This window comes from Penicillium citrinum, assembly GCF_028827155.1.
Source record: "Penicillium citrinum strain IBT 23319 chromosome Unknown utg000003l:1.0-4596430.0:1.0-4598250.0, whole genome shotgun sequence".
Taxonomy (NCBI): domain Eukaryota; kingdom Fungi; phylum Ascomycota; class Eurotiomycetes; order Eurotiales; family Aspergillaceae; genus Penicillium; species Penicillium citrinum.
Window position 1 is genome coordinate 4,460,869 of NW_026622688.1, and position 27,580 is coordinate 4,488,448.

Here is a 27,580-nt window from a genome sequence, read left to right on the forward strand (position 1 = left end):
AAGAGAAAATAATCTTTCCATAAATCACCCTTCGAATTTCATTTCATCTCTGGGAGCCTTTCATCGTCGTGAGATTGAATAGAGAAGTTGACTTCATTTACGTCGATCTTCTGCTCAGGAGTGTCACGCGGCTGGTGCTGGTGCTGGTTCTGACGCTGGTGCTGGTGGTGCTGCAGGTGCAAAGTTGAGTGGCTCCCCGGTACATGGATTCTGCCTTCATGTAGCGTGTTATGACTGAAAGTAATTGCACAATTTCCATTCGGTTGGTCGGAGGCCCTGGAAGCCGCCCCATCCTGGGCCATGGAAGTTGAACCTGCTCTGGGCCATCGAGCAAGCGGGACTGCCTAGTACAGATTAAAGTTCGTAAGTATATACAGAAGCCATCCAATACTGGATCGATAGATCTTGTTCAAGGGCAAGGCTCACATCTTCATCGGTCTCGAATTCACGAATGAATCTGCGGTAGGCCGCGAAACCGGGAGCCGTATCGTGGAAAATGGGCGATGCGGTGTTTCTAAAGCCCTCACGAAAGCCTTTCAAAAATTCACAATCAACAGTATTATGATCACACCGTCCATGGTGGACGCACAGCTGGACTTATGTCAGCCAAGGCCCCTGTGATGAGAACGTAACCACGACAGGTATTTGCTTCAATTGTATCGAACAGGTTTGAAGTACTACTTACCTTGCTTGAATCAGCCATATTGTAACGCCAGAATGATAGATCGACAAGGTTTTTGATAAGATTGAGAACGCTGAGCATGAACGCACAAAGGCACGAAGGTGATGAGAGGATGAGAGGATGAGAGGATGAGAGGATGAGAGGATGAGAGGATGAGAGGATGAGAGGATGAGAGGATGAGAGGATGAGAGAAAGAAGAAGAAGAGGAAGAGGTGAAGATTGCCGGGAAGGAGGGACACTCCTTTCACTGTTGGAAATCTCGACTTTTCGTTTGACTCAAACAAAAATTCACATTCAAACTCCCTCAAAGATTCTTCAATACCACATCTTCGAGCCGAGTAATTGCAATCCGTCAAATATGCCTGCGGATTACTTTGTATGCATGAGTAGCTTAGCTGGATTGATCGGCGTGCCGAGAGACGATGGCCATGCTAGAGACTGGCAATATTGCATCACGGTCGGAACAATGTGTCGTCAAATATTATTATTACCTCCTCTTTTTTTTGCCTTGGGCTACTGTTTGATAATACTCCTTGCCCGACTCAACCATGTGTAGTAATTCAGAGGTTCACGCATATAGTAAGTAATTGGGGGCCGAGAGTGATTGGTCGGCCCGAGATGACCCCATCCCACCACCGCTCATCCTTCAAGCTTCTCCGTCACCCTGGCGCGTAGGACGTACAACTCTCTCAGGGAACACCAGGCGTGCTCTTGAAAGAAGCACTTTCAAAAACTTTGCTCTTCCTAGCCTTCCGCATCTCTTGTTTGCACACTTCGAGCTCATCATCGAAATGGCATCTGTATACTACTTTCTGAGTGACATCTTCCAGGCTTTGAAGGGCACGAACACCACCATTCTCACAGAGAAAGATGTTCCCGGAACCGACCTGACTGGAAAATGGATTATAATTACCGGTGGGAATAATGGCATTGGATTTGAAGCGGCAAAATCGTTCGCTGCATGGGGTGCTAATCTGATCTTGGGTTGTCGTGAGCCCCCTGAGTGGGAGCAGCATCCAACAGCTGCTACCAAAGAGTGCAAAGATATCGCGCAGACACATGGTCATTCTTCGATCATAGAATTTTGGCCACTCGATATGGCGGATTTTGAGAGCGTGGAGGCGTTTGCCCAACGATGGCTCACTTCTGGGCATGCTTTGGATATCCTTTGCAACAATGCTGGTATAGCAGCTGCTCCTCTGTCTGCGAAAACGAAAGATGGCTTTCACCCAGTTCATCAGGTATTCTATACCCTTTTGGATCCGTGTCATTCAGCAACGTTTTCCCCGCTAATAATCTTATCAGATCAATTTTCTGTCTCATGTATTGCTGACCCTGAGACTTCTGCCATCGCTTGCAGATCAAACACCTGGCCGTATCATCTGCTCAACATCATCATACCATTTCCTGGGAAATTATGATCCAGAACTTTATTGTGGTCCAGGTATGGCCGGCAACCCATACCGTGATAACAAGCTCTATTACCAGATGTGGCTCACAGAGCTACAATCACGCCTCATCAAGCACCCCGATTACATGGGAATCATCATCCACGGCATTCATCCAGGCTTCGTGGCATCGTCTATCTGGACCTTAGTTAGAAAGGAAGGCGGCCGAGTTCTTGACTTCCTTTTGAGTTATGTCGCGATTGACTCGCAACAGGGTAGTTTGGCTATCACACATGCGGCTACTAGTCCTGAGTTTGGGCCTGATCCGAAAACGCACGGTGTCGGAGCACCGAATGGTCGTGGGGGTGGTAAATTTATTAATCGCATTTGGGAGATTTCTCCAAAGCGAGAGGTCAGTGATCCAGAGTTAAGATTGCAGGTATGGGGTAAGGTGACGGAGAGACTTAATCTTGCAGAGAAAGGTCTCCTTGACGTTGTTGGTGTATAATTGTATGCACATATGTGTATAGATATGTTTTATTTGGAAAGGCTTGCTTTGATCGCAGACCGATGTGCCAGTTTTTCAAGTCCGGGGGTATTGGGGACCCACGAGGACGCAACTCCTTTGCTCAGTATCTAACCATTTTCTTTTCGTTTGATGAACTTCATCTTATATCCCGATATAAGTCTTACTTCTCAGCGTTGATAGCCCTTTTTCTACACCTATGTATTGGTGTATGAGTCAATTCATGTAAATTCGTGCCTAAGAGTCCAGGCACAAACGTTTGCCGTTACCGGGCCGTTCACGGCAGCCTCGCAATGCCTTCAGAAGACAATTATCAGACCTGCTTAATTCTTTCTCTTTTCATTCAATAATCACACACCTGTCAGTTGCATCACTCTATCCCAATTCAATAAACTCAAACCAGTTCGTCAATATGGTATGACCACCAGGCGCAGTACCTTTGAACATCCACTTACCCCATCTAGTCCGCATACATCGAATACGGGCTCAGTCGCTTATTTTCCAATGCGAAAGGGCGCGACGCAAGACTTTTCACAAAGGGACCTGCATTTAACCAATTCCCCAAGCCCACTATAACAATCACGTCTGAGACAGCATCTGGATCGCAATTACACGTGGATCAATCTGCCGAGGGGGCCGGTCACTTCCCATCTCTCAGCTGGCCCGCTGCATCCCCAGAAACAAAAGAATTTCTTCTTGTTAGTGAGGATTCCGATGCACCCTTGCCAAATCCTATCATTCATGGAATTTATTATGGTATTCCGGTGATCACTACGGCTGTCACGAATGCTGATTTCGAGGCTGTGGACGGGGAGTATATGTTGAAGGGGGGTTTTCGATATGGTAAGAATCGTCGCGGGAATATCTATATTCCTCCTCGGCCGTTATTAGGACATGGGGAACATAGGTATTTCTTCACTTTAGTTGCGCTCAGTCGGGGTATTGATGCAAGTAAGCTGAGTTCTCTTCCTACGATTGAAGAGATTGCAAAGGCGATAGATGGTAGTGTGGTTGGTTGGGGCGAATGGATTGGCGTGTATGAGCGGAAATGGGAGTGATGGATAATAAGTTGGGTCAGCTGAGTGCATTTATTGAAAGAATATCACATAGCAGAGACCAATGATAGGGTTGATGTTTCATTTGCATGGTGTTAAGATACCAAAGCGTTCGTATTCCACGTTGTGAGCATCGTGGCTGAATCTCTATAGGAATATATACTAGGATGTGGGATTGGCATCGGGCATAGCGGTGTATTCAGCTCATTTTTGATACCATGAGTACCATGGGTCAATTGTGGAAAATCAATGTGTCCTGGCACTTGTGCATTGTATACTGCTACCTAGCATTTGGACATGACAGTTACTTATAGTACAATACTATTATATGCTCAAAATTAGTCCAAAAACAGCCCGAATGCATCTGCTCATCGATAATGACCATAGTCTAGGCCAGTCAATTTCTTTAAAATTACAAAACACCTGACCGCAAATAATTGAGCCACTCAAAAGGGATGGACAGTAGTATGAATGCTCATCCCGATTTGGATGCCTAATATCTCGATCAATACCGAGGTGAACCTCCGAAGCTCTAGACCCAGAACAAAGGCCGGACAACTCGGCCTGTGTGTGTGATGGGAGCCAAGAATATCAAGGAAAATTTACTGCAGGACAAGCCCAGATTCAAATGCCAAGTGACCCGCAATAATATAATTGCATCGGTTCTAGCTTCCATACCCACATGGACCCTTGAAGATCGCCGAGAGTTGAGTTGTCACATTTGAACGAACCCCACAAATGCCGCGAACCCCTTGCAAGTAAAATTGGTTCAAAAGCATAATTGATGGCTAGGACTTAATCAAACTTCGAATCTGGCCCTATATCATAGGTATCATGTGTTATTTTAAGATAAGAGACTTCCCCCCTTCTTAGATACGTCGTATGCGAGATGGTTCAACTTAGATATTTTGTGCTAATTGGGGAATCCCGAGCCCCCTGTCCCTGTCACCCTGGTTTGGTACAGTTCGCTGCTTCACTAAAGCAAGACTACTGCAGCGGACTAATGTATAGAACTTTGGCACAGGCACCAAGACAGGTTTTGGGAAATTAGAAACCAATTGGTTGGTGGGGAGGTTTTACCCTCTGGTGCAGGATGTCGAAATTCTCGTGGATATAAGAATTCTTCCCTTCCTTTCTGAGGGGAAAGAAGGAATTGTTTGTTCTCACTAGGTAGGGGTGAAAGTTTTGTACAGGATGATCTGGTTTACGGTTTTGATTTTATTGCTTGGGGCCGTCAACGCCTCGCCTTTCCTACACAAACATCATAGTTGCGAGAATAATCAGACGACTGTTCGCAAAGAATGGTAGGTTATTTTCTTTGTACCGCGATCGGGCCATGCTAATCGTATACATAAAAGGGGGCAATTGTCAGTAGCCCAGCGAATCAACTATACCGACGCAGTCAAGTGTTTGGCTCGGAAACCACCAAGACTTCCCACAAAGGATTACCCCGGGGTTCGCAGCCGGTTTGATGATTTCGTTGCGTAAGTAGATCATTCTAAATGGGGGACAAAACATCCAGAGCTGACACTGTATAGCACGCATATCAACCAAACTCTGAAAGTCCATTATAGCGGTCTATTCTTACCTTGGCATCGTCGATTCCTCCATCTGTGGGAGACAGCCCTTCGAGATGAATGTGGCTACACTGGATATCAGCCGTACTGGAACTGGCCACTTTGGGCAGACGATCTCAAGAAAAGCCCCTTATTCGATTGCAGTGTGTCATCTCTTTCTGGCGACGGCGAATACAATCCCGGTGAACAATCTTTGGCTGGTGGCAATGTGACCATTCCAAGAGGGTCTGGCGGTGGATGTGTACCCAAGGGTTGTGGACCATTTGCAGACTTTGAGGTCCATCTTGGACCGTTCAGTCGGAATATTGTCTCATTGACTGAGCTCCCGGAGCCTAAATTCGATTATAACCCGCGTTGTCTGAATCGGAGTTTGAACCATTTTGTTGCGTAAGTTTCGATCGTCCGGGCTAGCTGAAGAAAACGAGAGAGGGTGCTAATGGACTTTTTTTTAGTACACACTACACGAACAACACCTTAATTGACAACCTGATGTCCGCGACAAATATCACACAATTCCAAACAGCGATGGATCACTGGCCGGCCCGACCGGATGGAGTATTTGGTGTGCATGGCGGCGGACATTTTAGTCTTGGGGCAGCGATGCAAGATCTCTTTGCATCACCGCAGGATCCGGCCTTCATGCTGCACCACAGTATGCTTGATCGGTTATGGACGAATTGGCAAGCCAAGGATGAGAAGAATCGGCGGTACGCGATCAATGGAACGACGACAATCTTGAATCCGCCATGGGGCCAAAAGGTTACTCTCGATACGGTGATGGAATTTGGAGTGTTGGATCGGCCGCACCGAATTCGTGAGGTCATGAGTCCCACCGCGGGGGGGATTGTGTTATTCATACACTTGAACTCTACAGCTAGAAGCAGCATTGTGTTGAGTTTCTGTCCAGAACAGTTTGGTGTATATTTTACATAATTTATTTTCAGCAAGGATGGCTTACTGGGTATCCTTTATGCACATAGGATTGTACATACATACCAAATCAATCCATTCATTACTACTTTTGCCGCTAGAACGGGTTTCCGTAGCTAGTTTAAGCATTTAACTTGGCAACAGTGTTATTTATATAGTATGTACTCCACTAGACTAGTTATCTGAAGTAACCCAAAGATAGTGTGTGGTGAAGGAACTCCTCCTGTCCTATGGGAATTATCGGGAAACTCGGGAGTCCGTCTTATTTCGGGCCGAATTGCCATTTCAACAATCGGAGCTCCCGAGTACTCCATACATAGTTAATAGTTATGTACAGTAACTAGGGTGTTGTTCATACAGTACAGCTTGTTCTGTTTATTTGGATATCACTCAATCAAGCCATGGACCAGGTGAAACCAATTTCTGATCTGGCCGTACCTTAGTGCCTGATAATATTCTGACAAGGAAGAAAATACGTACTAATCTCCACGATGACACCCACGACTCATGCTATTTTGAGATGTTCAGTGAGACCAGACCAATGAAAAGTGGAGCTCGTGTGGTGCTGCCAGGCAGTGTGATACGATGCGATGCAATCCTGATGCCGATGCTGATGCTGATGCTGCATGCGGAAATACCATCAACACAGCAGCTTTCCCCTTTCCTTTGAGATTGAAGATATGAATATAATCAATCAATCATTATCATCTACAAAATCTCAAATATAAACACGCAGTCTATCGAATCTACAGTGACCTGCCGATCTGCTAGTTCCAAACGTCGCCAACTCCGCCACCCGCCAAAAAAGACGAACTAAAAAAACTAGTGGAAAGTCAACTTGTGGAGTTCATCATGGAATTTCTTGATTTTCTTTGATTTTCTTTTCTTCTCTGGTGTATTCACTGCTTTACTCTAAAATACTCAACTGCCTGCTTCTCTTTCTTCGGCCTTTTTTTTTTCTTTTCAGCTTCTCTTCCTTTTATCCTCTTCTTTCTCTCATCCCTCGAACTCTTTTTTTTTCCATTACACACTTTTAGTTGATAGTTGACACTGGTCCCATCTCACTCATCATGTCGCGCGTCAACTTCAACTTCCTCCAGCTACTATTTCTCTCGCTGATGCTCTTATCGCTAGTCTTTGCGACCGAGATTCACGATGAGACCTCCCGTGAGTCTAATCAGGAGGATGTGCTGGCGGGCGTCCAAGGTCATTCCTCCAATGCCCTTCATGAGGCCCTCCACGCTTTATCCACCAAATTCCGTGACGGCGTCTTCGAGACTGACCTGAGTGCTGCCGAAGCCCTACAAAATGAAGACCAATCGATCGCCAATTTGGTCAAATTAGCCAAACGTCAAGAGAGCAATGCTACAGCCATCGAGTCAAGCTCTTCCACTGCTGCTCCGGCAACTCCGCAATCCACCACTTCCAGTCAGAATGAATCACCCACCACTTCCGACTCTTCCACCACTTCTGCAGCTCCTACAACTAGTTCTGTCCCGAGCTCGACTGAGCCTCCCACTTCTTCTACTTCCACTTCTTCTTCTTCCTCTTCTTCTTCTTCTACTACTACTTCTTCTTCATCTTCTTCCTCCTCTACAACTTCATCTACCGCCCCCAAAACTACAACCACCACCTCTTCTTCATCTTCCAGCTCGTCTACATCTACCACCTTGAGCACTGCGATCAGCACCACTTCTTCGTCATCCTCTTCTACTAAGGAGACCACTCACACTACGAAGACACCTGAAAGCTCATCTACTTCTGTGTTCAAAGCGACTACTACTTTGCCCAATGGTGATGTGAGCACTCTGACCTCGACCACCGTCGTCAAGGTCCACCCAACTGGCTCCGACAGCTCAACCACCACTGGATCCGGCGCTCACCCGAGTCTGCAGACTGGCGCTGCCGCATTGACTACCTCCGGCTTGACTGGCGAGGTTGTAGCCATGGTCGGCGGAGCCATCATCGTCGCCATGGCTCTCTAAGTCTTTTCCACTTCTCACCCTGGTGACCCAAGACTTTTGCTTTTTCAATTATTGTTCATCTATTTTTAAGCCTACTCCAATTCGCATCAGCATTCAGCCTTACCTATGACGATTGTCATATCACGATCTCTACGACCGACTTATGCCTCTCCTTTGGCGTTGATCATTTATCTGCCTTATTCTTATCCGAATCTGTCGCGATTCTGTCCTACGATCTATCAAATTGAAAGCCACCAAAAGACACGTGAATGGTTCTTACTTCTTATGATATCTTATCTCTTATGACTAGATCTTAGTTTCGAGTGAACATAAATGGAGTTCTCCATCTTGGCCTATGGCCTATATTCTTAATTTGGGTTTCTGAAAAGCATCGTATATCTTGTATTGTATAAAAGCATGATATCTTCAAAATATGCAGCGGGGGTATGTACAAGCCACCAAGCGCAAAATTCCACGAACTGAGCCAATTAACTGTGCGTCTGGATAGAATTGATCGCCATCTCACGAATATTCCGCATCGGAAACAAAAAAAAAATGCTGTAGAATTACGCATTGTATACTGTTTATCGAATGAGATTACCATTTCCCTGCCACCGCTCCTCACCTGTCCAATACCGCACAACACTTTCCCAGCCTGCAATGTCGCCGTCACGTAGGAGAGCAGCTACATCCACGTTCAGTGGGGAATCGGGCTGTGGGTCTGTCAAGAGTTGCTGGATAGCGGTGAGGGTGGATGATAATGTGTAGACGGGACTCCAGTGTTCGGTTGTGAGGAGAGTGAGGCAGATTTCGCCGGTTGTAAAGGAGATATTGGGATGTGAGATGCGAGTGGTGAAATGGATTGTCGGAGGGGCGAGAGGGTAATTGGGAGGAATTGCGATACGGAGATGCCAGAGTCCGCCTATTTCGTTAGCTTTGCAAATAGAAGAGGAAGAGGAAGAGGAAACGAGGAAGATAGGAAGATAGGAAGAGAAAGGAGAAGGCTAGAGGAATACCTTCATAAGGTGAGCCATTCACACCCTTGAGGACTGCTTCCCACCGCAATAGATCCTCCTCATCCACTGGACCGAGGTGCAACAATGCTTCATTCGGCGACTTCGAGTAATCCTTCAGTTCTCGCAATAGTCTCTGTGTGGTCTGACCTGATGGAGCTGCCATGATGGAATGTGTAGGCAGGGGGGGAGGGGGGAAAGATGAGGAGGAATGTTGAAGGAGAAAAAGGTGGAGATTGCGATTCGACAGTTCCTCGGGGAGAACCGAGGCTGGGGAACCATTTTTGCCTTTTGTCACTTCACCAACTTGCCATGTGAAATCATTCAGTCTCGACATTTTGCTCTGGAATTTTATTTCTACTTCCATTATTATTCACCATGCGTACATCGAGGACTTCCAGAGATACTGCCAAAGTGTTAGAGGCGTTGTCACCTCCAGCTCGTCGGTCCACACGCAATTCTTCACTCGGTGCGAGTGCACTACGCAACTTTGCGTTTAATGATGACTCTACCATCAAGACTGAGTCGATACCGACAATCGCGTCAATCAATCGACTATCGCCCCCAAGAAGCGATGATGAGTCCTCCCTTTCGTCTGCAAATACAGCAGACATCGAAGACCTGATCGAACCCCCTACGAAACGCCAAAAGCGCAATGCCAGTCCTCTACCATCGCAAGCCCGTACCCGTGCCCCTCTTAAACAACGTCAACCTGCCGTGAAAAAAGAGAAAATCGTGAATGATGAGACGAATATTCCAAGGACCCCGGCGAAGTCCCGGCGAATGCCTGCTCGGAGGACACGAGACGCCGACGGAGCAGTCGTCGTGGAGCCACCGTCCAACTGGGAGACAATGTATAATACGGTGAAAAAAATGCGCGAGGATAACCCGACTGCACCAGTGGATACGATGGGCTGTGCAGAGCTGTACTGGCGAGCGTCATCGGCAAGAGATCGTCGATTCCAGACACTCGTCGCACTGATGCTCTCGTCCCAAACCAAGGATACGGTCACCGCGGTGGCGATGCAGCGTTTACACACGGAACTAGGAGATCAGACCTCGAATCTCGACAATGAGGTAAAGTTAGAGGATGAAGTCAAGATTAAATTGGAGGATGACGAGGCGAAGCCCGAACCAACTAAAGACAGCACCTTGAACTTGGACAATATACTCGCCGTTTCACCCACACGACTCAACGAATTAATTGAGAAAGTGGGCTTCCACAACTATAAAACAAAATATATCAAATCAGCTGCGCAAATTCTTCGCGACCAGTACGAGGGTGACATTCCATCTACACCAGAAGGATTGATGTCTTTACCGGGTGTCGGGCCCAAAATGGCCTATCTCTGTATGAGTGCAGCATGGGGCAAACATGAGGGAATCGGAGTCGACGTACACGTCCATCGCATTACCAATCTTTGGGGTTGGAATAAGACTAAGACTCCTGAGGAAACCCGACTAGCGCTTCAGTCATGGCTCCCGCGCGATAAGTGGCATGAGATTAATAAGTTACTTGTGGGATTGGGACAGACGGTTTGTTTACCGGTTAAACGGAGATGTGGCGAGTGTTATCTTGCTGGGACGGGACTTTGTAAGAGTGAGATTAAGGGACTTTCGTCGGTTAAGACTGAGGTTAAAGGGAGTTCTGATGAGGCTAAGGTGAAGATTGAAGCTATATGATATGGTTGGAGACATCGGGCTTTAGCATCTATATACACGGTTGCTTACCTAGGTGGTATAATATAGTTGTAATATAGGATATTGTCAACTCCATAATGTGAATTGAAATATATATATCTGCTTTTTCTTCCTATACCTTCAGTTATATTCTAATAAATGCTGCATGTTGACTGATCTATAAGATGACTAACCAATGAAGTCACCCCGCCGGATTTTTGATAGAAGCTTCATTTATCGCCGAACCACAGCTCCCCTCAGCTTAAACAGGTAAATAGCTTGACACAGCACGAAACTGCTACTGAGTTGGCTACTGAGTTAGCTACTCTGGAATTTACACAGCTACACGACCACTTTTCTTTTATCTTTATATAGCAAGCGCATCGAATATACCAGCACAATGGCCCCTCCTACCCCAATCTCAATCCCTCATTTCGCCGAAACCCAACTCCAGCTCCTTCTCCTCGAACACGAAGCCGAAGTCTCCTCCTCTTCTCTTGCAACTACAGCTGCGTCTGTATCGCCAGCTACCCGACGCACATTACAGGCTACAGGGTACGCCCTCACAGGTCTTGTGTTGTCACAATGCCGCACTGGTCTTGGAGGACGGGTTGTTGGCGAATTCGCGCCAGACCCTGCAGTCTCAACCAAATCAGATAATGAGAGAGCACCAGACGGTCAGCCTCGTCTGGGATCTCATGGTATTCGGGTTGGTGATGTCGTTCGTGTGAATGATGTCTCTGCGGGAACGGCAAAGAAGACTGGGAAAGATAAAAGCAAGGATGGAAAGGACTCGAAGGATAAGGGTGGTCCTGAGGGCGTGGTGACTCGTGTGAACGATAAAGCTATTTGGATTGCATTTGGTCAGCAAGGGAAAGGTGGTGGGACTTCCAAGGAAGATGATGAAGCTATTGAGGAGCTTTGGGGAAAGAAGCTGTGGGCGTATGTAATTTGTGATCTGCTCTGTTGGTGGTTGAGCTTACTGATTTGCATTATAGGATGAAACTTGCCAACGACGTTACTTATAGACGGTGGGATCTGCTTCTCATGATCAAAAAAATATGTTGTTCAGTCTCGATATATTGACAATTTTACCCAGAATGCGACAAACGATGGAGAAAATGGCTAAAATGATGGAGTCGGATCATTCACATTTCATGCGAGTTGCATTTGGACACACAACACCACTACAACCAGATTATGAGGATGTAGGTCCCGTTGACTTTATTGATCCCACCTTGAATGATTCGCAAAAAGATGCCATCCGATTCGCTTTGGCCAGCAAAGATATTTCCCTGATCCATGGCCCGCCCGGCACTGGAAAAACACATACTATTATTGAGCTTATTATGCAGATGATTCTGCGCAAGAAGAAGATATTGGTTTGTGGGCCTTCTAACATTTCCGTGGATAATATTGTCGAGCGACTAGCACCGAAGAAAGTCCCAGTCGTCAGAATAGGACATCCGGCTCGCTTACTACCTTCTGTATTGGAACATTCTCTCGAGGTCCTCACGCAAACATCAGACGCAGCTAGTATCGTGAAAGATGTTCGCAAGGAAATTGACGACAAGCAAGCCAGTATTCGCAAAACACGGACGGGACGAGAAAGAAGAGCTATCTACGATGATCTAAAACAATTGCGCAAGGAATTCCGAGAGCGAGAGTCTAAATGTGTGGATAATCTCGTCCGCGAGAGCAGTGTTGCTGTTGCTACCCTGCATGGAGCGGGTGGACACCAGTTAAAAAACCAAAAATTCGACGTGGTCATTATTGATGAGGCTAGTCAAGCGCTCGAAGCTCAATGTTGGATTCCTCTTCTGTCGGCAGAAAAGGTTGTTCTGGCTGGTGATCATCTGCAATTGCCACCAACAGTCAAGTCTACGAATTTGAAGTCACAACAGAAGAAAGAGAACCAAGATGAGACTCCTAAAAAAGAGCATTTGAAGGGTGTCTCACTCGAAAGAACTCTTTTTGATCGTCTCCTGTCACTACATGGCCCAGGAATCAAACAGATGCTCACCACACAGTACCGCATGCATGAGAAGATCATGCGCTTCCCGTCCGATGAGCTCTATGAATCCAAATTGATAGCTGCAGATGAAGTCAAAGCACGGTTACTGGCAGATCTTCCATATGAAACACAGGGCACAGACGATACCCAAGAACCTCTTGTCTTCTGGGATACACAGGGCGGTGATTTCCCCGAAAAAGCCGAGGACAAAGAAATTGGCCAAAAGGAAGCTTTACTCGGGGAGAGCAAAAGCAATGAGATGGAGGCTTTGGTAGCGGCTCGGCATGTGGATAATCTAGTGGAAGCAGGGATCAAACCAGAAGATATTGCCGTGATCACTCCGTACAACGGTCAACTAGCACTCCTGTCTCAAATGCTCCGGGAGAAATACCCAGGTCTTGAACTTGGCAGTGTCGACGGATTCCAGGGCCGTGAAAAGGAAGCTGTTGTCGTGAGTTTAGTCCGCAGCAATTCAGAGCATGAAGTAGGATTTCTTGGCGAAAAACGACGACTCAATGGTAAGTCGAGACCCTCGACCCCTCGCCTATTTCTTGAATCAGACGATTTGCGTCCCGTGCATGACAAGAGACTAACGCGGGGCTATTACTAGTGGCTATGACACGACCCAAGCGGCATCTTTGTATTTGCGGGGACTCTGACACGATCAGTCGGTGAGTGATATGTCTGTGCATCTCCGGGACCAGAATTGAGTTAATTTATCTTCTTTTGGCTTACAGGGGTAGTGATTTTCTCAAACATTGGATGGACTTTTTGGAGGAGCATGCCGACTTGCGATATCCAGATGCGGGCGATCTTCTCTAAGGATAAACGAGAATTTGAATCTGCTTAACAATTCAGTCACCAATTAACAATCACCAGTCCAGCATTTCTGCAAGTTATCAATTGATCAGAATCCTGCGTGAGGAAATATTTCCAGGATGATAATGTAGCAACCAGATACACCGACCATCTGGCATGGTCGTACAGTGGCGGTCGGTATTGCATTCCACATGAGTTACACTCACGGTATATGCTGCACAGCATCTGATACTCAAGTACGCTATGCCCCCTCCCATATTACCTCTAGAATAGCTAACCATAATGCACGTGAACAGACTGGCCCTTTTGGTAGCGTTTTCTGCTTCACTCACCATGCTTGATAGTGAGGAATGGAATCAGTGAGACGATAAGGGGCTTAATGACAAGTAGGAGCCCGTCAAGATGTGCTCTGGAGTTTTAGGGCATTATGAAAGTGAACTTAAACTCTTCTTACTGCTAATCGACATGGAGCAATTGACTTTGTACTACAATAATTTGACACAATTTAAATCGTCCAGTATTACTGCCTTTACGGTGACATAGTTTGCTCAATTGCATGGAGGGTTCTAGATTAGAAGCTTCAGTCCTGGTTCTCGGCCTTGTAGTAACTATACAGTTAGTTACAAGAATGAGTTATCATTACGATGTATACGCAGAATCTGTAATTTACGCAGCGTTTACTGTATTTTGGGTTTAGCTGCTTATCATGGGATTAAGCTTCGAAACAGTACCTCTACTGTACATAGTATGTGGGCACATATGGAATGCAATAACGATCGCCAACTGTACACGACAGGGCAAATATTCATTGTAGCACACGACCAGATCGAGAATATCTTTCACCACCTCCAGACTCTTTGTGAGGCCCCTTCGGCCCGAAACATGGCGCATTCGAGCCGTGTTGGGCGAGCCACGCAGGCGGTGGGGTAGTGAGGTAGTTTCAAGTCACGCAGATGGCATCCACGGGAAATCGAAAGATCCCGCTTGAAGGAAGATCTCGCGGAGTCATCGGAGCAGAATTACTGGAAGCGGTGCAGCGTGAGGGGCAAAATGGGCAAAACGGGCAAAGGCAAGGTGGCCTTGACCTCTTCTTCTCAATGTGAACAGGGTTGATTCGTTGATTCAAGTTTCACGAAAGAAGGAGATGAAGCTAAATGAGGTGTTTCGTGGTACATTGATGTTTGGGCTGTTAGGCTCCGTCTTGCACATACGAGCAGATATACTATGTATGTCCCGCCAGCCTTACAACAGCATGGAACAGCAGCCCAACATCCCAACGTCTGTGCGGAAGAGCTCGGGATCTGCGATCAATACCGTGCCATGTAGTGTTTCAGACTGGCGATGCAGCTACCTTGTTCGTCCTCTCTCCGATGACCCTAAAATTCTGGCCCGCCCTTGGAAACTTTCCAAGCCCAATTCAATTTGGCTCGATTTATATTGTACCGAAACCTTATTAAAGTTAATCCTTAACTATTCTATTTTCGTACTCAAATATCGTCATTCTGTGCAGTATATCAATGAAGTATAGATATAATATCTACTATTAGTACTAATAAAATGTAATCAATAGATCAATTGATGCATTCTGAAGGCTCGGAGATGGTAGAAAGAGGCGTAGAAAGAATGACAGAAAGAAGGGCAGTTTCAAACTAATGTTACAATGTAGAGTTTGTGATAAAATACATTGTAGATAGAGCAGTAAAAAAAATGAAAACTGTTTTTCCCAGACCTCGATCTTTTGGTTTATCATCATCGAAAAATCACTATGGGATTCATTTTTTGTCCGCAAGCCATCAAAATGACTGACAGGAATCCAATTTCCCGTTCCCAGTCTCCAGAATATAGAAACCAGAGCTAGAGAACAAAAAGCGCCGACTGAACGACAGTCTAAAGAAAATTCGCAAACGACTCAGGGGCCGCACGATCATTTGATACAGTCATGGAATATGTTCTGGGTGATCTCTCCGTATTCTCCGACGACATGGGGAGAAATCGATAACCGTCCTCTGGAATTCAGACCTGGTCTGAGTTTCGACCCGCGGCCAGAGACTTGTATCACCACTATGTGATCCAATTTCTGAGAACTGTTTGGTGATTTGATTCGCGGAGCCTGCCTGAAGCCGTGAAAAATATGAAAGAAGAATGGGGAAAGTTCTTCTTGGGAACTCTGGGTACACAGGATGCTTTACTTCTCTTGGAGACCAGGGCCAACCAAATCAAACTTGCTCGACCTTCTCTCTAGGCTTTGAGATGAGGAGCGATGATGATGAAAGCGACGCTCCGTTCTAGTTATTTTGTTTTTTGTAGCATGTAACCACTCTTTACCCATACTGTGGACTATGCTTGACAACTACAGATGTATGTACTATATACAACACACTGCAGCAATGAAAGTGGAGTTTGATAGGTATATACAGTAGTATATCAAGTGATGATTTACATGTGCGATAATCAAAAGAAGGAAATGATCCATTGAGCATGTATAGGGCTTTAGATCAATAGTAACCAGTACTTACCTCTGAATCTTTGTAGGCTGACCCTGTCGCTGCCATTGACGTGAATCTGGCACGATCAACCGAGGAAAGCATACATCGAACTCCCCGGGGGGCGATCGCTACTATTCGGGGGTAATTCTGGGCGCAGCTGGAAGCAATTCAAAACGGCCGTTCATCTCGGAGGATCCACTTAGTTCTCGGTTCGTGGGTCCAACGCGGCATTCGTTAGAATTTGAAATGAGGGCCACCGTTCAGTCGCTGTCTGATTCGACCCCCCTGGAAGTCTTGGGATCCCCTATTCACGTTCTGGATCTTGCCTTCATCTGGCTTGGAGGGGGGAGATGGCGTAAGAAGGTTGGGAGTGGAAAGGTTACCCTCCTTAGTGTGGCTCTCTGCCCTGTTCACGCTTGACCCTCTTCTTACTTGGTCTGAACTTTCTCTACGGGCCTACAACCAGATTGAGCAGTCCGGTTGTGCTGCAGAAATTGTGGGGTTTCCTTTAGACGCTGAGAAGCTCGTCTCGTAATCTTCTCCTCTCCTCATCTCATGTCTTCAAAGCTTGCGGCAGCTCTCTCCCTTCTTTTTTACCTTTCTTTCGAGGTTTTTTTTTTTTTCTCACCGACTATCTTCCTACACTCGTTTGACCTATTTATTTTATTTTCTTTTGACCTCTCTTTGTTTACTTTTACCAAATTAGTTTACATCTTTTCCGTGTTTCCCCAACGGTTCATTCCCGAGACTGGCAAACGCCGCTACCGTGGAACTGGAGACGTGCATTGCAACTATGATCCTCAAGATACCCTTTTTTGTGAGTCGTCGTTTGTACTGGAGTTAACTCATGTGGATATTCTAGTTCTAATCGCCGTTTGAAATATCTAGTCTCTCTCGATTGTCCCGCGAATCGACTAGAACAGTCCGATCCCCTGGCCTTGATTCCAATCATTCGAAACTGCTGCGCAGTCTTGCCTTATACCCAGTCCTATTCATTTCTCAACACTCGCTCTAGTAGTGCTGTTTCATATAGAATCAGTATTTCTCTCGATATCCGTTTCACGCGTCCTCTCTTCCTTCTTTATATCGGGTTCTCCCTAATTGCGACGATCTGATAACCACGTGCTGCGACGACATTCCCTTGTAATGCTTATCAAGGTGCAATTCCAAAGCAACTATTGACGAGGACCCTATCAACACGACATGTCGAGACATCCAACGAGATCGATCGCCAGCGCCGGGAGCGAATCGATCGGTAGTCATCGTGCACGATCATCCTCGGCGCGCGGAGAACGATCTGCATCGAACCCTGCGTCATTTTCATTAGACACAAACAACTATGATACTGCTCTACCCCCAATCAACTTTCACCATGCACCAATAGCACATCGTCGGACTGGAAGTACTCTCAAAACAGTCATGCGGAAGATATTCAATAGGAAACGGCAGAGTCAGGCAGATGGCGTTGAAGAGAGTCCGATCGAGTCGTACTATTCTTCCTCGGGGCGTCACTCGGGTCCATTAGAAGGCAAATCGTTCCTGGCAGTTCCTACACCTTCAGAATCTAAACGGAGCAGTCCGCTCTCCGAGGAGAACCTCCACTTTGCAGATAACCATCTTTCTCCAACTGGCTCAAGTCATGATTGCTTGCCTACAAATGGAGTACCTTCGCGGAGGCGACGTGCCACTCTTCCTAGTGTGATCTTTTCAGATGACGAGTCTCGTTATGCAGTCGCCTCGAGTGCTATTTCTGATCCTCACGAGGACCGACCACATACCAATGACCAACAATTAAGACGCAGTCTACTTAAAGATCGCCGACGATCAAGAAGTACTGATGCACTTCGAGAACTCGTTGCTGAGAGGCCCATGTCCGCAGTAGCTTTTCCCACCCGAACAGTATCTGTACCAAACTCCGCCTTGAATTCAAGGTCTCTCCCCACCTCTCGATGAATCTTCCGCTAGTGATCCTTCAGCAAGACCCTCCACCGGTACGACGGTGACCAGTTTAACACGTGCATCAGCGGCGCCTTCGCTTGCTGAGTCCGAACAACATACTGATCAAATGAGCCTCCCGCCAAATATGAGTAGTTTGGTTCATACTATGCAACAAGACACCGGTCTGACCGTGGAACAACGATTGAATACTATGGAGGTCAAGATGATTGATTTAGAATTTGCTATTGCTCGCATGCAAGGCAACCCAACGAATTCTAATGAGAATCCAAACATGGAGCGATCATCCCGCCAAAAGCAAAGTCCCTCTACGGATTCACTTTCCCCTAGCCTGCGCAACAAGACTTCAGGATTCACCGGCTCTGTTGACCGTGACGAGTCCCCAAGTCCAATAGGAGTTCTACCAACAGTACGACCAACAAGTACCAGTACCATCCGCCCTGATACAATGAACTCGCGTACTCTTCGACCCGCTCCATCCGCGACTTCGCTATCTGACTTCAATGGAGTCTCCATCGAGCAATACAGCACTTTAGTCACTCTTCTTCGCCGCGAGCAGACCGCACGACGCAATCTGGAAAGCCAGGTTGCAACCCTGCGAGATGATCTCCGTCACATTCAACGTGCAGCATTGCATTCTATGGAACTTGGCACCATGTATCCGATCCATAATGTCGATTCACAGGAGTTTCTTCGATTTCGTCGCGCACTGGATGACTCGGATCCATCTTCACCCCTTCGATCGGATGATGAGAAGCACGGTATATCTTATGACAATGCCTCGGATTGGGATCCTCATGGTCATACAGCAGATACACCCCCACCCCCTCCTTCGAAATGGGATTCCGGACATGGACAACGGACAATTGCGCCGCCCATGATTTGATTCCATTGTATCACTGTGGTGATGGTGTCCTTTGGAAACTCTCGATCCTAATACCAATGACTTGACTCAATTAGTAGTCAAGCTTTCACTTCTTCAGTACTTGTGATGAGACAGTATACACACTTCTTCCAAGTCTGTCACTTACCCCATTCTTGAAATTGCTTGGATTCTGTCTGGGCCTCGTGACCTGTTTGTCCACTATGTGAGTCTGAACTCGGTAAAGTACCTCGCTGTTGGTAGCAACCGGGCTAATGTCATATAGATCCTCTGCCCATTCAAATATTATTTCCCATAGAGAAGATACCCTATCAAATACTCGTTCATAAAAGGGAGAGGCCAACTTTCTATTGTCTGCTAGCTTGAGTCTCCTTCTATTCCCGCGACAGGATCGCGTTTTTTTCTTCATTACCATAATGACCAATCATTACAATACCATTTTCTTTTCAATATATCTCTAAAGTAGCCAGTTCCTGAAGTTAGGCTGACTATCGTTGCTCGCTATATTGCTTTGCTTTGCTTTGCTTTGCTTTGCTTGATCGGTGGTTGTATTCCTGCGGTCCACTATGCCTATGGCCCTGCTACACCGTACTAGTATCAAATAGGTAATACAGCACGAAGGACCAAAAAAAAAGAAATAAGAGACCGGTGTCCCTGCAATGGGTCCAACAATTGTGTACAACTCGAGTCCATCCAATCAAGACACCGGTCGTTGGCAAGCCTCGCCAAGCTGACAGTGGATCATCTGTTGGTTGCTTGCAATTTGCTCGATCACCACTATGAACAAGCAAATACTGCCTTAAATTGCAAGATGATAATATCATAATGGTTTCATTTTGATTAAGAGGTGACGGAGTATCCTCTTCAAAGCCCACTTACTCTCAGCTTTGTTACATGATTCTTTCCATTGGACAGCCTCGTATTGGTTCCCCGCGCAAAACGGAACGGAACGATAAAGACCCCCGCAATTGCCCACCATGGGATTATTCAATTTATAGAAATGAAGAACATAGCATCCCCTCCAGCTTGGAAGTGAACGCATTTATAAATCTCTATTTTATATCGTCATCAGTCGTTGGGTAGTCCTGAAGATTATTGCGCGATGGGATCCTCATCAAAAGATTTCACCGTCACCATTATCGGCGGAGGGATAGGGGGTCTTGTCCTGGCGGCAGGACTCCTTCGACGAAATGTCCCCGTGCAAATATACGAAGCAGCCGCTGAGTTTGCGGAGATCGGACTAGGTCTTTCGATTGGACCTGCAGCACATCGGGCCATGCCATTGATTGATCCTCAGATCCGGGAGATCTATGATTCGCTGGTCACTACTCACGCCGATAGCCCTGGGTATGAAAGGTTTCGACAGACCTGGTTTGAGATCATCTGGGCTAGTGGTGAAAAAGAAGGGGATTTGTTGATGGATTTAAAAGCACTTCCGTCTGGTCAGACTACGTTGCGTCGAGCAAACTTCCTCGATGCATTAGTTAGTTTGATTCCGTCTGAGATTGTGCAGTTTGGAAAAAGGTTGGAAAGTCTTGTTGAGAAGAGTGATGGCGTTCATTTAACATTTGAAGACGGTACAATAGCGACAGCTAACATTGTTGTTGGGTGCGATGGAATCAAATCAAAGGTGAAAGAATTCATGTTGCCAGAGGAATCTCAGCATGCCCAACCGAGATATAGTGGCATGTATGGGTACCGTGCTGTTTTGGATATGGCAGATATGGTAGAAGCAGTCGGCGATCAGCGAGCAAGAGTTTCGTCAATCTACATTGGAGATGGAGCTTATGGTATTTCGTATCCGATCATGCGCGCTGAAAAGGTCAATGTGGGATTCTACATATTAAGCGACAAATGGGACTGTGATACTTGGGTTCGACCTGCGAACCGCGAAGATATGAAACGAGATGCGAGTAAGATGGGTCGATATGTTAAGTCACTCGTGGAGGTAAGTGATCTTACTGGCAGCAAGGAAACCAGATTGAAACTGACCTCACATGAAACTTTGAAGTACATGCCCGATCCCTCACAATGGGCCATCTTCGAACATCCGCATATCTCAACATTTTGTCGATCACGAGTCGCCATACTCGGCGATGCTGCACATGCCTCTACGCCACACCAGGGTGCCGGTGCTGGGCAGGCCATCGAAGATGCCCATGTTCTTGCTGAATTACTCGGTGATATTCGAGTTCAATCCAAAGAGCATGCCGTCGCTGCATTTAGGGCATACGACGAAATCAGGCGACCTCGCAGTCAACGAGTTGTAACCAGCAGCAAAGAGAATGCCTACCTTCTTTGCTTATGCTTCGACGGTGTTGGAGATGACGAAGATAAGTTGAAAGCAACATTTCAAGAGAGATTACATTGGCTTTGGAATCTAGATGTCCAGGGTCAAGTAGAGCAAGCCCGACAAAGGATGATGGACTTCTTCCCATAGCAAGCCCTGAATACTCAGCCATCAAGTGATATCACCATGTCCAGCTACAGAGCAATGTGCATCATTATTTATATATTTTGTCTCTCTGGGACAGTTAGGATAATTCTCAGAGCTTTGTTTCTGTTTTGATTACACTCCAAATAGATCCATCAGTCACCTGCTGTCTTGCCGCATTGGTTGCTAGTGTGGTCCGCTAGTAACTTCTAGCTTATTTTCAATATAAAACGAGGGGTATATGTTACAACTAAGCACTAACTAACTAACTACTAAAAGTACTTTCTTTGTAGCCGTGCACAGCCCCACCAGGTTAAGCCAAGGTGCGGAGCAATCCTGTATTCCCAATAGTCGCATTCGAATGATCGGCAATCAAGTCATGTCCCTCATTTTGTGATTTATGCTACCTCGGTCATCCTGGCACCTCCTCGGTACTTATACGTGGTCTCTGCTTTCTGGATGAGAGCAGAGGCTCCTTAAGCTACTACCTACAACTTGGCATTATGGCGAACATCAAGATCCACGACGACATCCTTGGGCGCATCAAAGACAGTGTTGTCCTGATTACTGGTAATACAACGATACCTCTTTAAGATGGACACATACTTACTCCCAGCTATCAGGCGGTTCTTCTGGGATTGGTCGAGCCACTGCTCAGTTATGCCTTAATTTGGGTGCCGCTGTTATCGTTGGGGACCTGAATGCCCCAGATCCGAAATTCGAAAATGCAGACAAATTCAGCTTTTTGACCGTAAATGTGTCAGATTGGGAAAGTCTTCGTTCCATGTTCGATCACGCAGAGCAGTTATATGGCCGCATCGATCATGTCTTCGCGAACGCAGGCATCGGCCCAACGACCGAGTAAGTTGCTTAAAATTGCTTGTCTACTGAGTTCAGAAATTAAAGATCCCATATCAGCTTCCTGGATGTCACGCTCAACGACAATGGCCAACTAGAACCACCAAACCTAAGAACCTTTAATATCAACCTTCTAGGGCCAATCTACACTACCCGGTTAGCGGCAGCTTATATGAGCGAGCTTGCAAGCCAGCGTCCTGAAGGTACTGGTGGAAGCATTGTTCTAGCAGCATCTGCTTCATCATTCCAGAATTTCTCGGCTGGTGACTATACTATTACCAAACACGGCGTTTTGGGCATGATACGCGGAATGGGAAGTAAGCTCCAACAGAAAAATATTCGCTTGAATGCGATTGCACCGTCTTGGACATCTACCGGCATAGTTCCTGGTGGATTAATCCAATCACTTGGTGCTGCCGTACAAAGTCCTGAGGATGTCGCTCGGAGTGTCGTCCTGCTACTTGCAGATACTGCTAGAACTGGAGAAATCATCTATAGCTGGGAGGGCAATTACAGAGAAGTTAATAAATCTGAGCAAGGGCTTCTAGCTAGCGCTGCGGCTATTCTGGAAAATGCGGCGGATGAAGAGAGGGTGATGCTAGAGCTAAGAAAGGCTCAACATTACCACAAGTGATGCATTGAACCGATATGAAGCAAGATGAAATCGAATACATGGATATGACCGTGGTCATTTAGTGAACACTTCGCCTTGTGATAAATCTAGGGCTTTTATGCAGATTCCAAGCGGTTTTTGATATTCAGGAGTCTCAATAATTATACCTACTAGGTATATAGAGCAATTATAGTATAAATGTTGATCTACCATAAGTACCTACTTAATGGTAGATCAGCAATCAACTGTTGCAGATGCAACCAACACTCGTTAGCATCTTCAATTCCGCTGATCTCCGCACGTTGCTAGACTAATTCATTGAAATACAAAGACAAGTTATGTGATCATTGTGCATCGCTCGGCACCCCCTCCTTCTCCACATCGGCGACTGCATGATTCAAGTTAACCGAGGAGTTTGATCAGGAAATAGATAATAAGGCTTCACTTCTCTCGGGACTCGGAGGTACACGTATTCGAATGCTGCAGTAGACATAATTCAACCGCTAGTAAGATCAATATGCCTGGGTTTTCTCTTCATCAACCCCGAGGGCGTGAGTTCACGGGTGGCGATCTACTTGCCCAGTCCCTCAAACACCTTGGCGTCGAGGTTGCCTTTGGACTTCATGGTGGTCATTTAGATGCTTTTCTCATGGGTTGTGAGGCTGTCGGCATTCGACTAGTCGATACCAGACATGAGACGGTAGCCGTCCAGGCAGCTGAGGGATACGCTCGCATGAGCAACAAGCCAGCAGTGTGTTTCGTAACTGCGAACAGCGGGTTCGTTGTCAATTTTCTTCTGTCTTTTATCTATCGCTACTTTAGGGATCGAGCTTATGCTCATATAGGTTCTCTAATGGGCTTCCCGGCTTGGCGACAGCATATGGTGATCGAAGTCCAATTCTCTGTATAACATCATCTCCTCCAACTCGTGACACGGAAAACAATTCTCTTCAGGGATCAATCGATCAAGTTGTAGCCGCTCGTCCAGTGACTAAATTTGCTCATCGTGTCATTGCGCCTGAAGAATGCCCGCGGCTTGTATCTCATGCTCTTCGAGTCGCTCATTCTGGAGCACCAGGTAGGCATGGCAGTTTCGTGGAAGGACAGGTATACTAAAAGTGCTTACAGGCCCTGTCCTTCTCGACTTTCCAATTGATATTCTCTTCTCTCCCATCAATCCAAAACTCATCTCTTGGGGCTCAATTAACTCACCTCCTTCATACCCCCCGGCTCCGCACGTAGAGGCCGTTGAAGCTGCGGCCAATTTTTTGGCAAATGCAAAGAGACCTGTGATAATTACAGGAACCGGATCTAGAAGCCCACTGGTAAAAGATATTTGATTCACCACATTCGTATCAATAATTAACTATTGACAGGCCCGTGGAGACCTCTTCAAGTTGGCTGAGTCCTTCAATATTCCTGTTTTTAACACCTCAAAATTCGCAACCTACAATCCGAAATCCAATATGCTGGCAAACGGAACCGCGGGGTCATTAGCAAAACTTCCATTTGCACAGCTGGCTCGACCAGATCTGGTCGTCCTCCTTGGTGCCCGAACGGGCATGTTCCTCGGAGGTCGAAGTTCCGCTATCATTCCAGAAGATTGTCGGCTGGTCCATGTCGATTGTGACGGAAGCGACATTGGACGCACTCTGCCAGTTGATCTTGGTATTGTAAGTGATGCCGGAACCTTCACATCTGCACTTTGGAAAAGACTGGAAGGGAATTTTCAAGGCCAAATTGACGTGCCATGGGTCCAGGCCGTACTCAACTTGGCTTCCTCCGAGTCACCTTTTGAGAAGGAACCTGAAGAAACTACATCTGGGAGTCTGCATCCTTATCATGCTGTCAAAAATCTCGTTTCTGCTATTAAACCAGGAAGTATAATCGTTTTGGACGGAGGTGAAGCATCGGCTTGGGTCGGAGACATTGCTTGGAAATGTCAACCAAGTCTAGTCATAACAGCTACCGGTTATTTGGGCTTTCTAGGGAATGGATTCGGATACTCCCTCGGGCTTGCAATCGCAGCCCCACAGCGCAAGGTAATCAACATACAAGGTGATGGGTCTGCTGGTTTCCATTTTATGGAGTTAGACACATACAAGCGTTTCAATCTGAACATTGTGACGGTGGTTGTTAATAACTCACGGTGGGGAATGAGCATCAACGGGCAAGACTTGGTATACGGTGCTCAAAATCCCGCACGGCCCATCAGTTCCCTGAGCTCTGGAACTGAATACGATGTCGTGGCTGCCGGGCTACAGAACGCAGCGACAAAATTAGCCCGCATTGCAGATATAAAAAGAACAGTTTCGTGTCTTCAGTCTCAGCCGGGACCCAGTTGTGTTAATCTGATTGTGGACCATAAGCCAATCCATCCTATCACAAGTGCGATGGTTGGGCTCACAGATGATCCAAATTATGTGGTTGTCCCCTACTATGACAACATCCCTAGGGCTCATTATAAGTTGTAAAAGGATCGATGTTAAACAAAATTTCTATGAAGGGGATTCAAGTAATCTTCAAGACTTCTGAAAAATCATGAGGAAACCTTGGAATAGGATTTCAACTCAAATGAAATTATGTATCTCTTTCTTATGAGGGATTCGATACGTCTAGATAGAGCAAATTCGAGTGTTCGAGTCACGTTGGAGTCTACACCCAGCCAGTAAAGGCCACCATTCACTATTTAGTCGCTGGATGTGGGTTTTCAAGCGCTAGTCCCAGTAGTACCATAGAAATATGTCTCTTATAGAGTGCTAGTGTACAACTAATTCGTAGACGAGAAACTACTAATTTCTCGTAAAAAAGAACAGGGATTTCAGCGAGGTGTCATACTGGCCATGTCATTATATTGAAATGCTGGGAATTAGATACTTCAGCTATAGTACTTCAGGGAGGAAGTGATTTCTAGTCGTAATAGCAGTAATACTAACTAGTGGCAATCATAGCACAACGATAGAAAAGCTACAAAATACATTTTGCTTGATGTGCTGGCTCCATTTAAATTGATTCGGGAGCATGGTCAAAAAATGAATACCAGTGTACCATTGAAACAACAATAGTACCAGCCTGGAACTATTTGAGATGGCATAGTGCTCCAAGATTTGACCAACGACTATTTACTACTTTAGCTTAAACATGACCGCTTCCCAAAGTGTTCCACTTGCTTTTCCATTTCCTCTTCCCTTCAAAGCCTTTTTAGAAAGTGCTGTCCGAGTTGGCGACACCGCCATTTGCAGTGAGAGTAGCAGCATAGGAAGCATCTGAGTCGTGGCTAGCACTAGTATTAACACCCAGGGTAATCCAGCCAAAAATCCCATCTTCAACAGTGTCACCCAGCAGGGCATACTCGAAGAAAGGGTCCGAGTCAGAATTCTGAGTCTCAACCTTGACAACATGGTCTTCCGAGTTCTGAGTAATGGCGACGGTATTGCTGTTGTAGGGAGACGTAGCCTCGACCTTGGTAATCAGGTCCTGGTCGAAGAACAGCTGGCCAATGTGCGAGATGGTACCACCTGTAAGGGTGTTGTTTGGTAGCACATGGGCCTGAGTGTGGGCGATAACATGAACATGAGTGGCACGGCCGGAGTAATGACCAGGGAAGAGGGTGTTAAACTGAGCCACGCCCTCGGAGTCGGTCTTCTGGATTCCACGAGCAAACATCTTATTGAGGTTGGAAGCGTCATTTCCATTGCCGTTCATGCTACTCTGCACACCAGAATAGACACCAGTGGCGTTGCAGTTCCAAACATCCCAGTAAAGGTCCTGGATTGGCTCGCAAGTGTTGATGTCGATGAACTGTGCGTCGAGGATCAATGGAATTCCGGGCTCGCCGTCCCGAATGTCCTTTCGGATGAGCTCTCCGCTGACCCAGAATGGACCAACCTCTCCCTCTGGGGCAAGGATACAAGTTGGACTGGCATCGAAGAGCTCAGTCTCGGGGGTCTTGGCTGTGACGTCCAAAGTAGAATGATGCGAAGTGTTGACAACCTTGTCAAGGTCACGAGCCAGAACAGAGCGCTTCTTGTTGGCCTCGACAAGAGCAGCACGGCGAGCCTTAGCACGCTCGTTGATGCCACGCTTGTCTAGGTGGTTCGCGCAGAGATCAAGGCTACGGCGGGCTTCATGGAGGAAATGTCTCTTCGAAGCAACAGAGTAAGAGCTGTGCTCGTGGGAGCCAGGGTGGGCGATGGCCAGGCCGCTCAAGGCAAGAAGCGCGATCTTTTGGAAGTGCATACCGCAAAGTGTTTAAATAGATGACCTTCGAGGAGAGGGATGTGTTTTATAATCTGAGGATGAACCAGAGAAGCCATTGGATCTCTTATATGTTTTGGATGCCAAGATATTGAGTCCAGGAAATCGATAGAACGGAGTATTATGTCCGTACTTGTCGAGGTTGTCGTCAGCAGAAGCTTGAGATTGTCCCAGAATGGAGTAACACCATAGATATTGAAACCAATCTAGGCACTCTTTCATCACGGCAAACTAGCCGTACCTCGGGGATTACGACCCATGTCTGCAGTATTGAGATGGCTGACGAAAGGGCGGCATTCAATTGGACCCTGGACCTTTCGGATATGGAGCTTGAGTCGCAAGCGCCACAGCCCCAGGGGACTTTGGTGGATGCTAAATGATCTGCAAAGTGGCTTTCCCCATGAAGTGAGGAACTGTGAGTATTCACCATTGTAGCAACGTTGCT

The 27,580-nt window shown here is 46.5% G+C and overlaps 13 protein-coding genes across 13 annotated transcripts; 10 read left to right on the plus strand and 3 right to left on the minus strand.

Moving 5' to 3' along the window:
* Positions 1 to 38: 38 nt before the first annotated feature.
* On the minus strand, positions 39 to 703 carry N7469_004908 (uncharacterized protein; the record flags this gene model as incomplete). The annotated part of the gene is made up of 3 exons (XM_056643828.1): positions 39 to 344; positions 376 to 522; positions 686 to 703. 3 exons carry the CDS (start codon positions 701 to 703, stop codon positions 39 to 41), a joined length of 471 nt encoding a protein of 156 aa, XP_056503240.1.
* A 770-nt stretch (positions 704 to 1,473) lies between these two features.
* N7469_004909 (Short-chain dehydrogenase/reductase SDR) lies at positions 1,474 to 2,578 on the plus strand (the record flags this gene model as incomplete). The annotated part of the gene is made up of 2 exons (XM_056643829.1): positions 1,474 to 1,923; positions 1,988 to 2,578. The coding sequence occupies 2 exons, from the start codon at positions 1,474 to 1,476 to the stop codon at positions 2,576 to 2,578; spliced, it is 1,041 nt and encodes a 346-aa protein (XP_056503241.1).
* Positions 2,579 to 3,008: 430 nt separating this feature from the next.
* N7469_004910 (YbhB/YbcL family Raf kinase inhibitor-like protein) lies at positions 3,009 to 3,654 on the plus strand (the record flags this gene model as incomplete). Its single annotated transcript, XM_056643830.1, has 2 exons — positions 3,009 to 3,011; positions 3,061 to 3,654. The coding sequence occupies 2 exons, from the start codon at positions 3,009 to 3,011 to the stop codon at positions 3,652 to 3,654; spliced, it is 597 nt and encodes a 198-aa protein (XP_056503242.1).
* Positions 3,655 to 4,952: 1,298 nt separating this feature from the next.
* N7469_004911 (tyrosinase family protein) lies at positions 4,953 to 6,161 on the plus strand (the record flags this gene model as incomplete). Its single annotated transcript, XM_056643831.1, has 4 exons — positions 4,953 to 4,955; positions 5,032 to 5,135; positions 5,190 to 5,615; positions 5,681 to 6,161. 4 exons carry the CDS (start codon positions 4,953 to 4,955, stop codon positions 6,159 to 6,161), a joined length of 1,014 nt encoding a protein of 337 aa, XP_056503243.1.
* A 1,067-nt stretch (positions 6,162 to 7,228) lies between these two features.
* On the plus strand, positions 7,229 to 8,143 carry N7469_004912 (putative GPI anchored cell wall protein (Dan4); the record flags this gene model as incomplete). Its single annotated transcript, XM_056643832.1, has 1 exon — positions 7,229 to 8,143. The coding sequence occupies one exon, from the start codon at positions 7,229 to 7,231 to the stop codon at positions 8,141 to 8,143; it is 915 nt and encodes a 304-aa protein (XP_056503244.1).
* A 563-nt stretch (positions 8,144 to 8,706) lies between these two features.
* Positions 8,707 to 9,301, minus strand: pex4 (putative ubiquitin conjugating enzyme (UbcJ); the record flags this gene model as incomplete). Its single annotated transcript, XM_056643833.1, has 2 exons — positions 8,707 to 9,044; positions 9,139 to 9,301. The coding sequence occupies 2 exons, from the start codon at positions 9,299 to 9,301 to the stop codon at positions 8,707 to 8,709; spliced, it is 501 nt and encodes a 166-aa protein (XP_056503245.1).
* Positions 9,302 to 9,513: 212 nt separating this feature from the next.
* On the plus strand, positions 9,514 to 10,818 carry N7469_004914 (endonuclease III domain-containing protein; the record flags this gene model as incomplete). The annotated part of the gene is made up of 1 exon (XM_056643834.1): positions 9,514 to 10,818. The coding sequence occupies one exon, from the start codon at positions 9,514 to 9,516 to the stop codon at positions 10,816 to 10,818; it is 1,305 nt and encodes a 434-aa protein (XP_056503246.1).
* Positions 10,819 to 11,215: 397 nt separating this feature from the next.
* Positions 11,216 to 13,651, plus strand: N7469_004915 (putative DNA helicase; the record flags this gene model as incomplete). The annotated part of the gene is made up of 5 exons (XM_056643835.1): positions 11,216 to 11,757; positions 11,814 to 11,846; positions 11,915 to 13,347; positions 13,440 to 13,500; positions 13,567 to 13,651. 5 exons carry the CDS (start codon positions 11,216 to 11,218, stop codon positions 13,649 to 13,651), a joined length of 2,154 nt encoding a protein of 717 aa, XP_056503247.1.
* A 3,686-nt stretch (positions 13,652 to 17,337) lies between these two features.
* Positions 17,338 to 18,976, plus strand: N7469_004916 (uncharacterized protein; the record flags this gene model as incomplete). Its single annotated transcript, XM_056643836.1, has 2 exons — positions 17,338 to 18,065; positions 18,100 to 18,976. The coding sequence occupies 2 exons, from the start codon at positions 17,338 to 17,340 to the stop codon at positions 18,974 to 18,976; spliced, it is 1,605 nt and encodes a 534-aa protein (XP_056503248.1).
* A 1,099-nt stretch (positions 18,977 to 20,075) lies between these two features.
* N7469_004917 (uncharacterized protein) lies at positions 20,076 to 21,413 on the plus strand (the record flags this gene model as incomplete). Its single annotated transcript, XM_056643837.1, has 1 exon — positions 20,076 to 21,413. One exon carries the CDS (start codon positions 20,076 to 20,078, stop codon positions 21,411 to 21,413), a length of 1,338 nt encoding a protein of 445 aa, XP_056503249.1.
* Positions 21,414 to 21,910: 497 nt separating this feature from the next.
* On the plus strand, positions 21,911 to 22,899 carry N7469_004918 (uncharacterized protein; the record flags this gene model as incomplete). The annotated part of the gene is made up of 3 exons (XM_056643838.1): positions 21,911 to 21,977; positions 22,031 to 22,268; positions 22,326 to 22,899. The coding sequence occupies 3 exons, from the start codon at positions 21,911 to 21,913 to the stop codon at positions 22,897 to 22,899; spliced, it is 879 nt and encodes a 292-aa protein (XP_056503250.1).
* A 496-nt stretch (positions 22,900 to 23,395) lies between these two features.
* On the plus strand, positions 23,396 to 25,352 carry N7469_004919 (thiamine pyrophosphate-binding protein; the record flags this gene model as incomplete). Its single annotated transcript, XM_056643839.1, has 4 exons — positions 23,396 to 23,655; positions 23,724 to 23,956; positions 24,007 to 24,203; positions 24,255 to 25,352. 4 exons carry the CDS (start codon positions 23,396 to 23,398, stop codon positions 25,350 to 25,352), a joined length of 1,788 nt encoding a protein of 595 aa, XP_056503251.1.
* A 727-nt stretch (positions 25,353 to 26,079) lies between these two features.
* On the minus strand, positions 26,080 to 27,117 carry N7469_004920 (intradiol ring-cleavage dioxygenase; the record flags this gene model as incomplete). Its single annotated transcript, XM_056643840.1, has 1 exon — positions 26,080 to 27,117. The coding sequence occupies one exon, from the start codon at positions 27,115 to 27,117 to the stop codon at positions 26,080 to 26,082; it is 1,038 nt and encodes a 345-aa protein (XP_056503252.1).
* Positions 27,118 to 27,580: the final 463 nt, after the last annotated feature.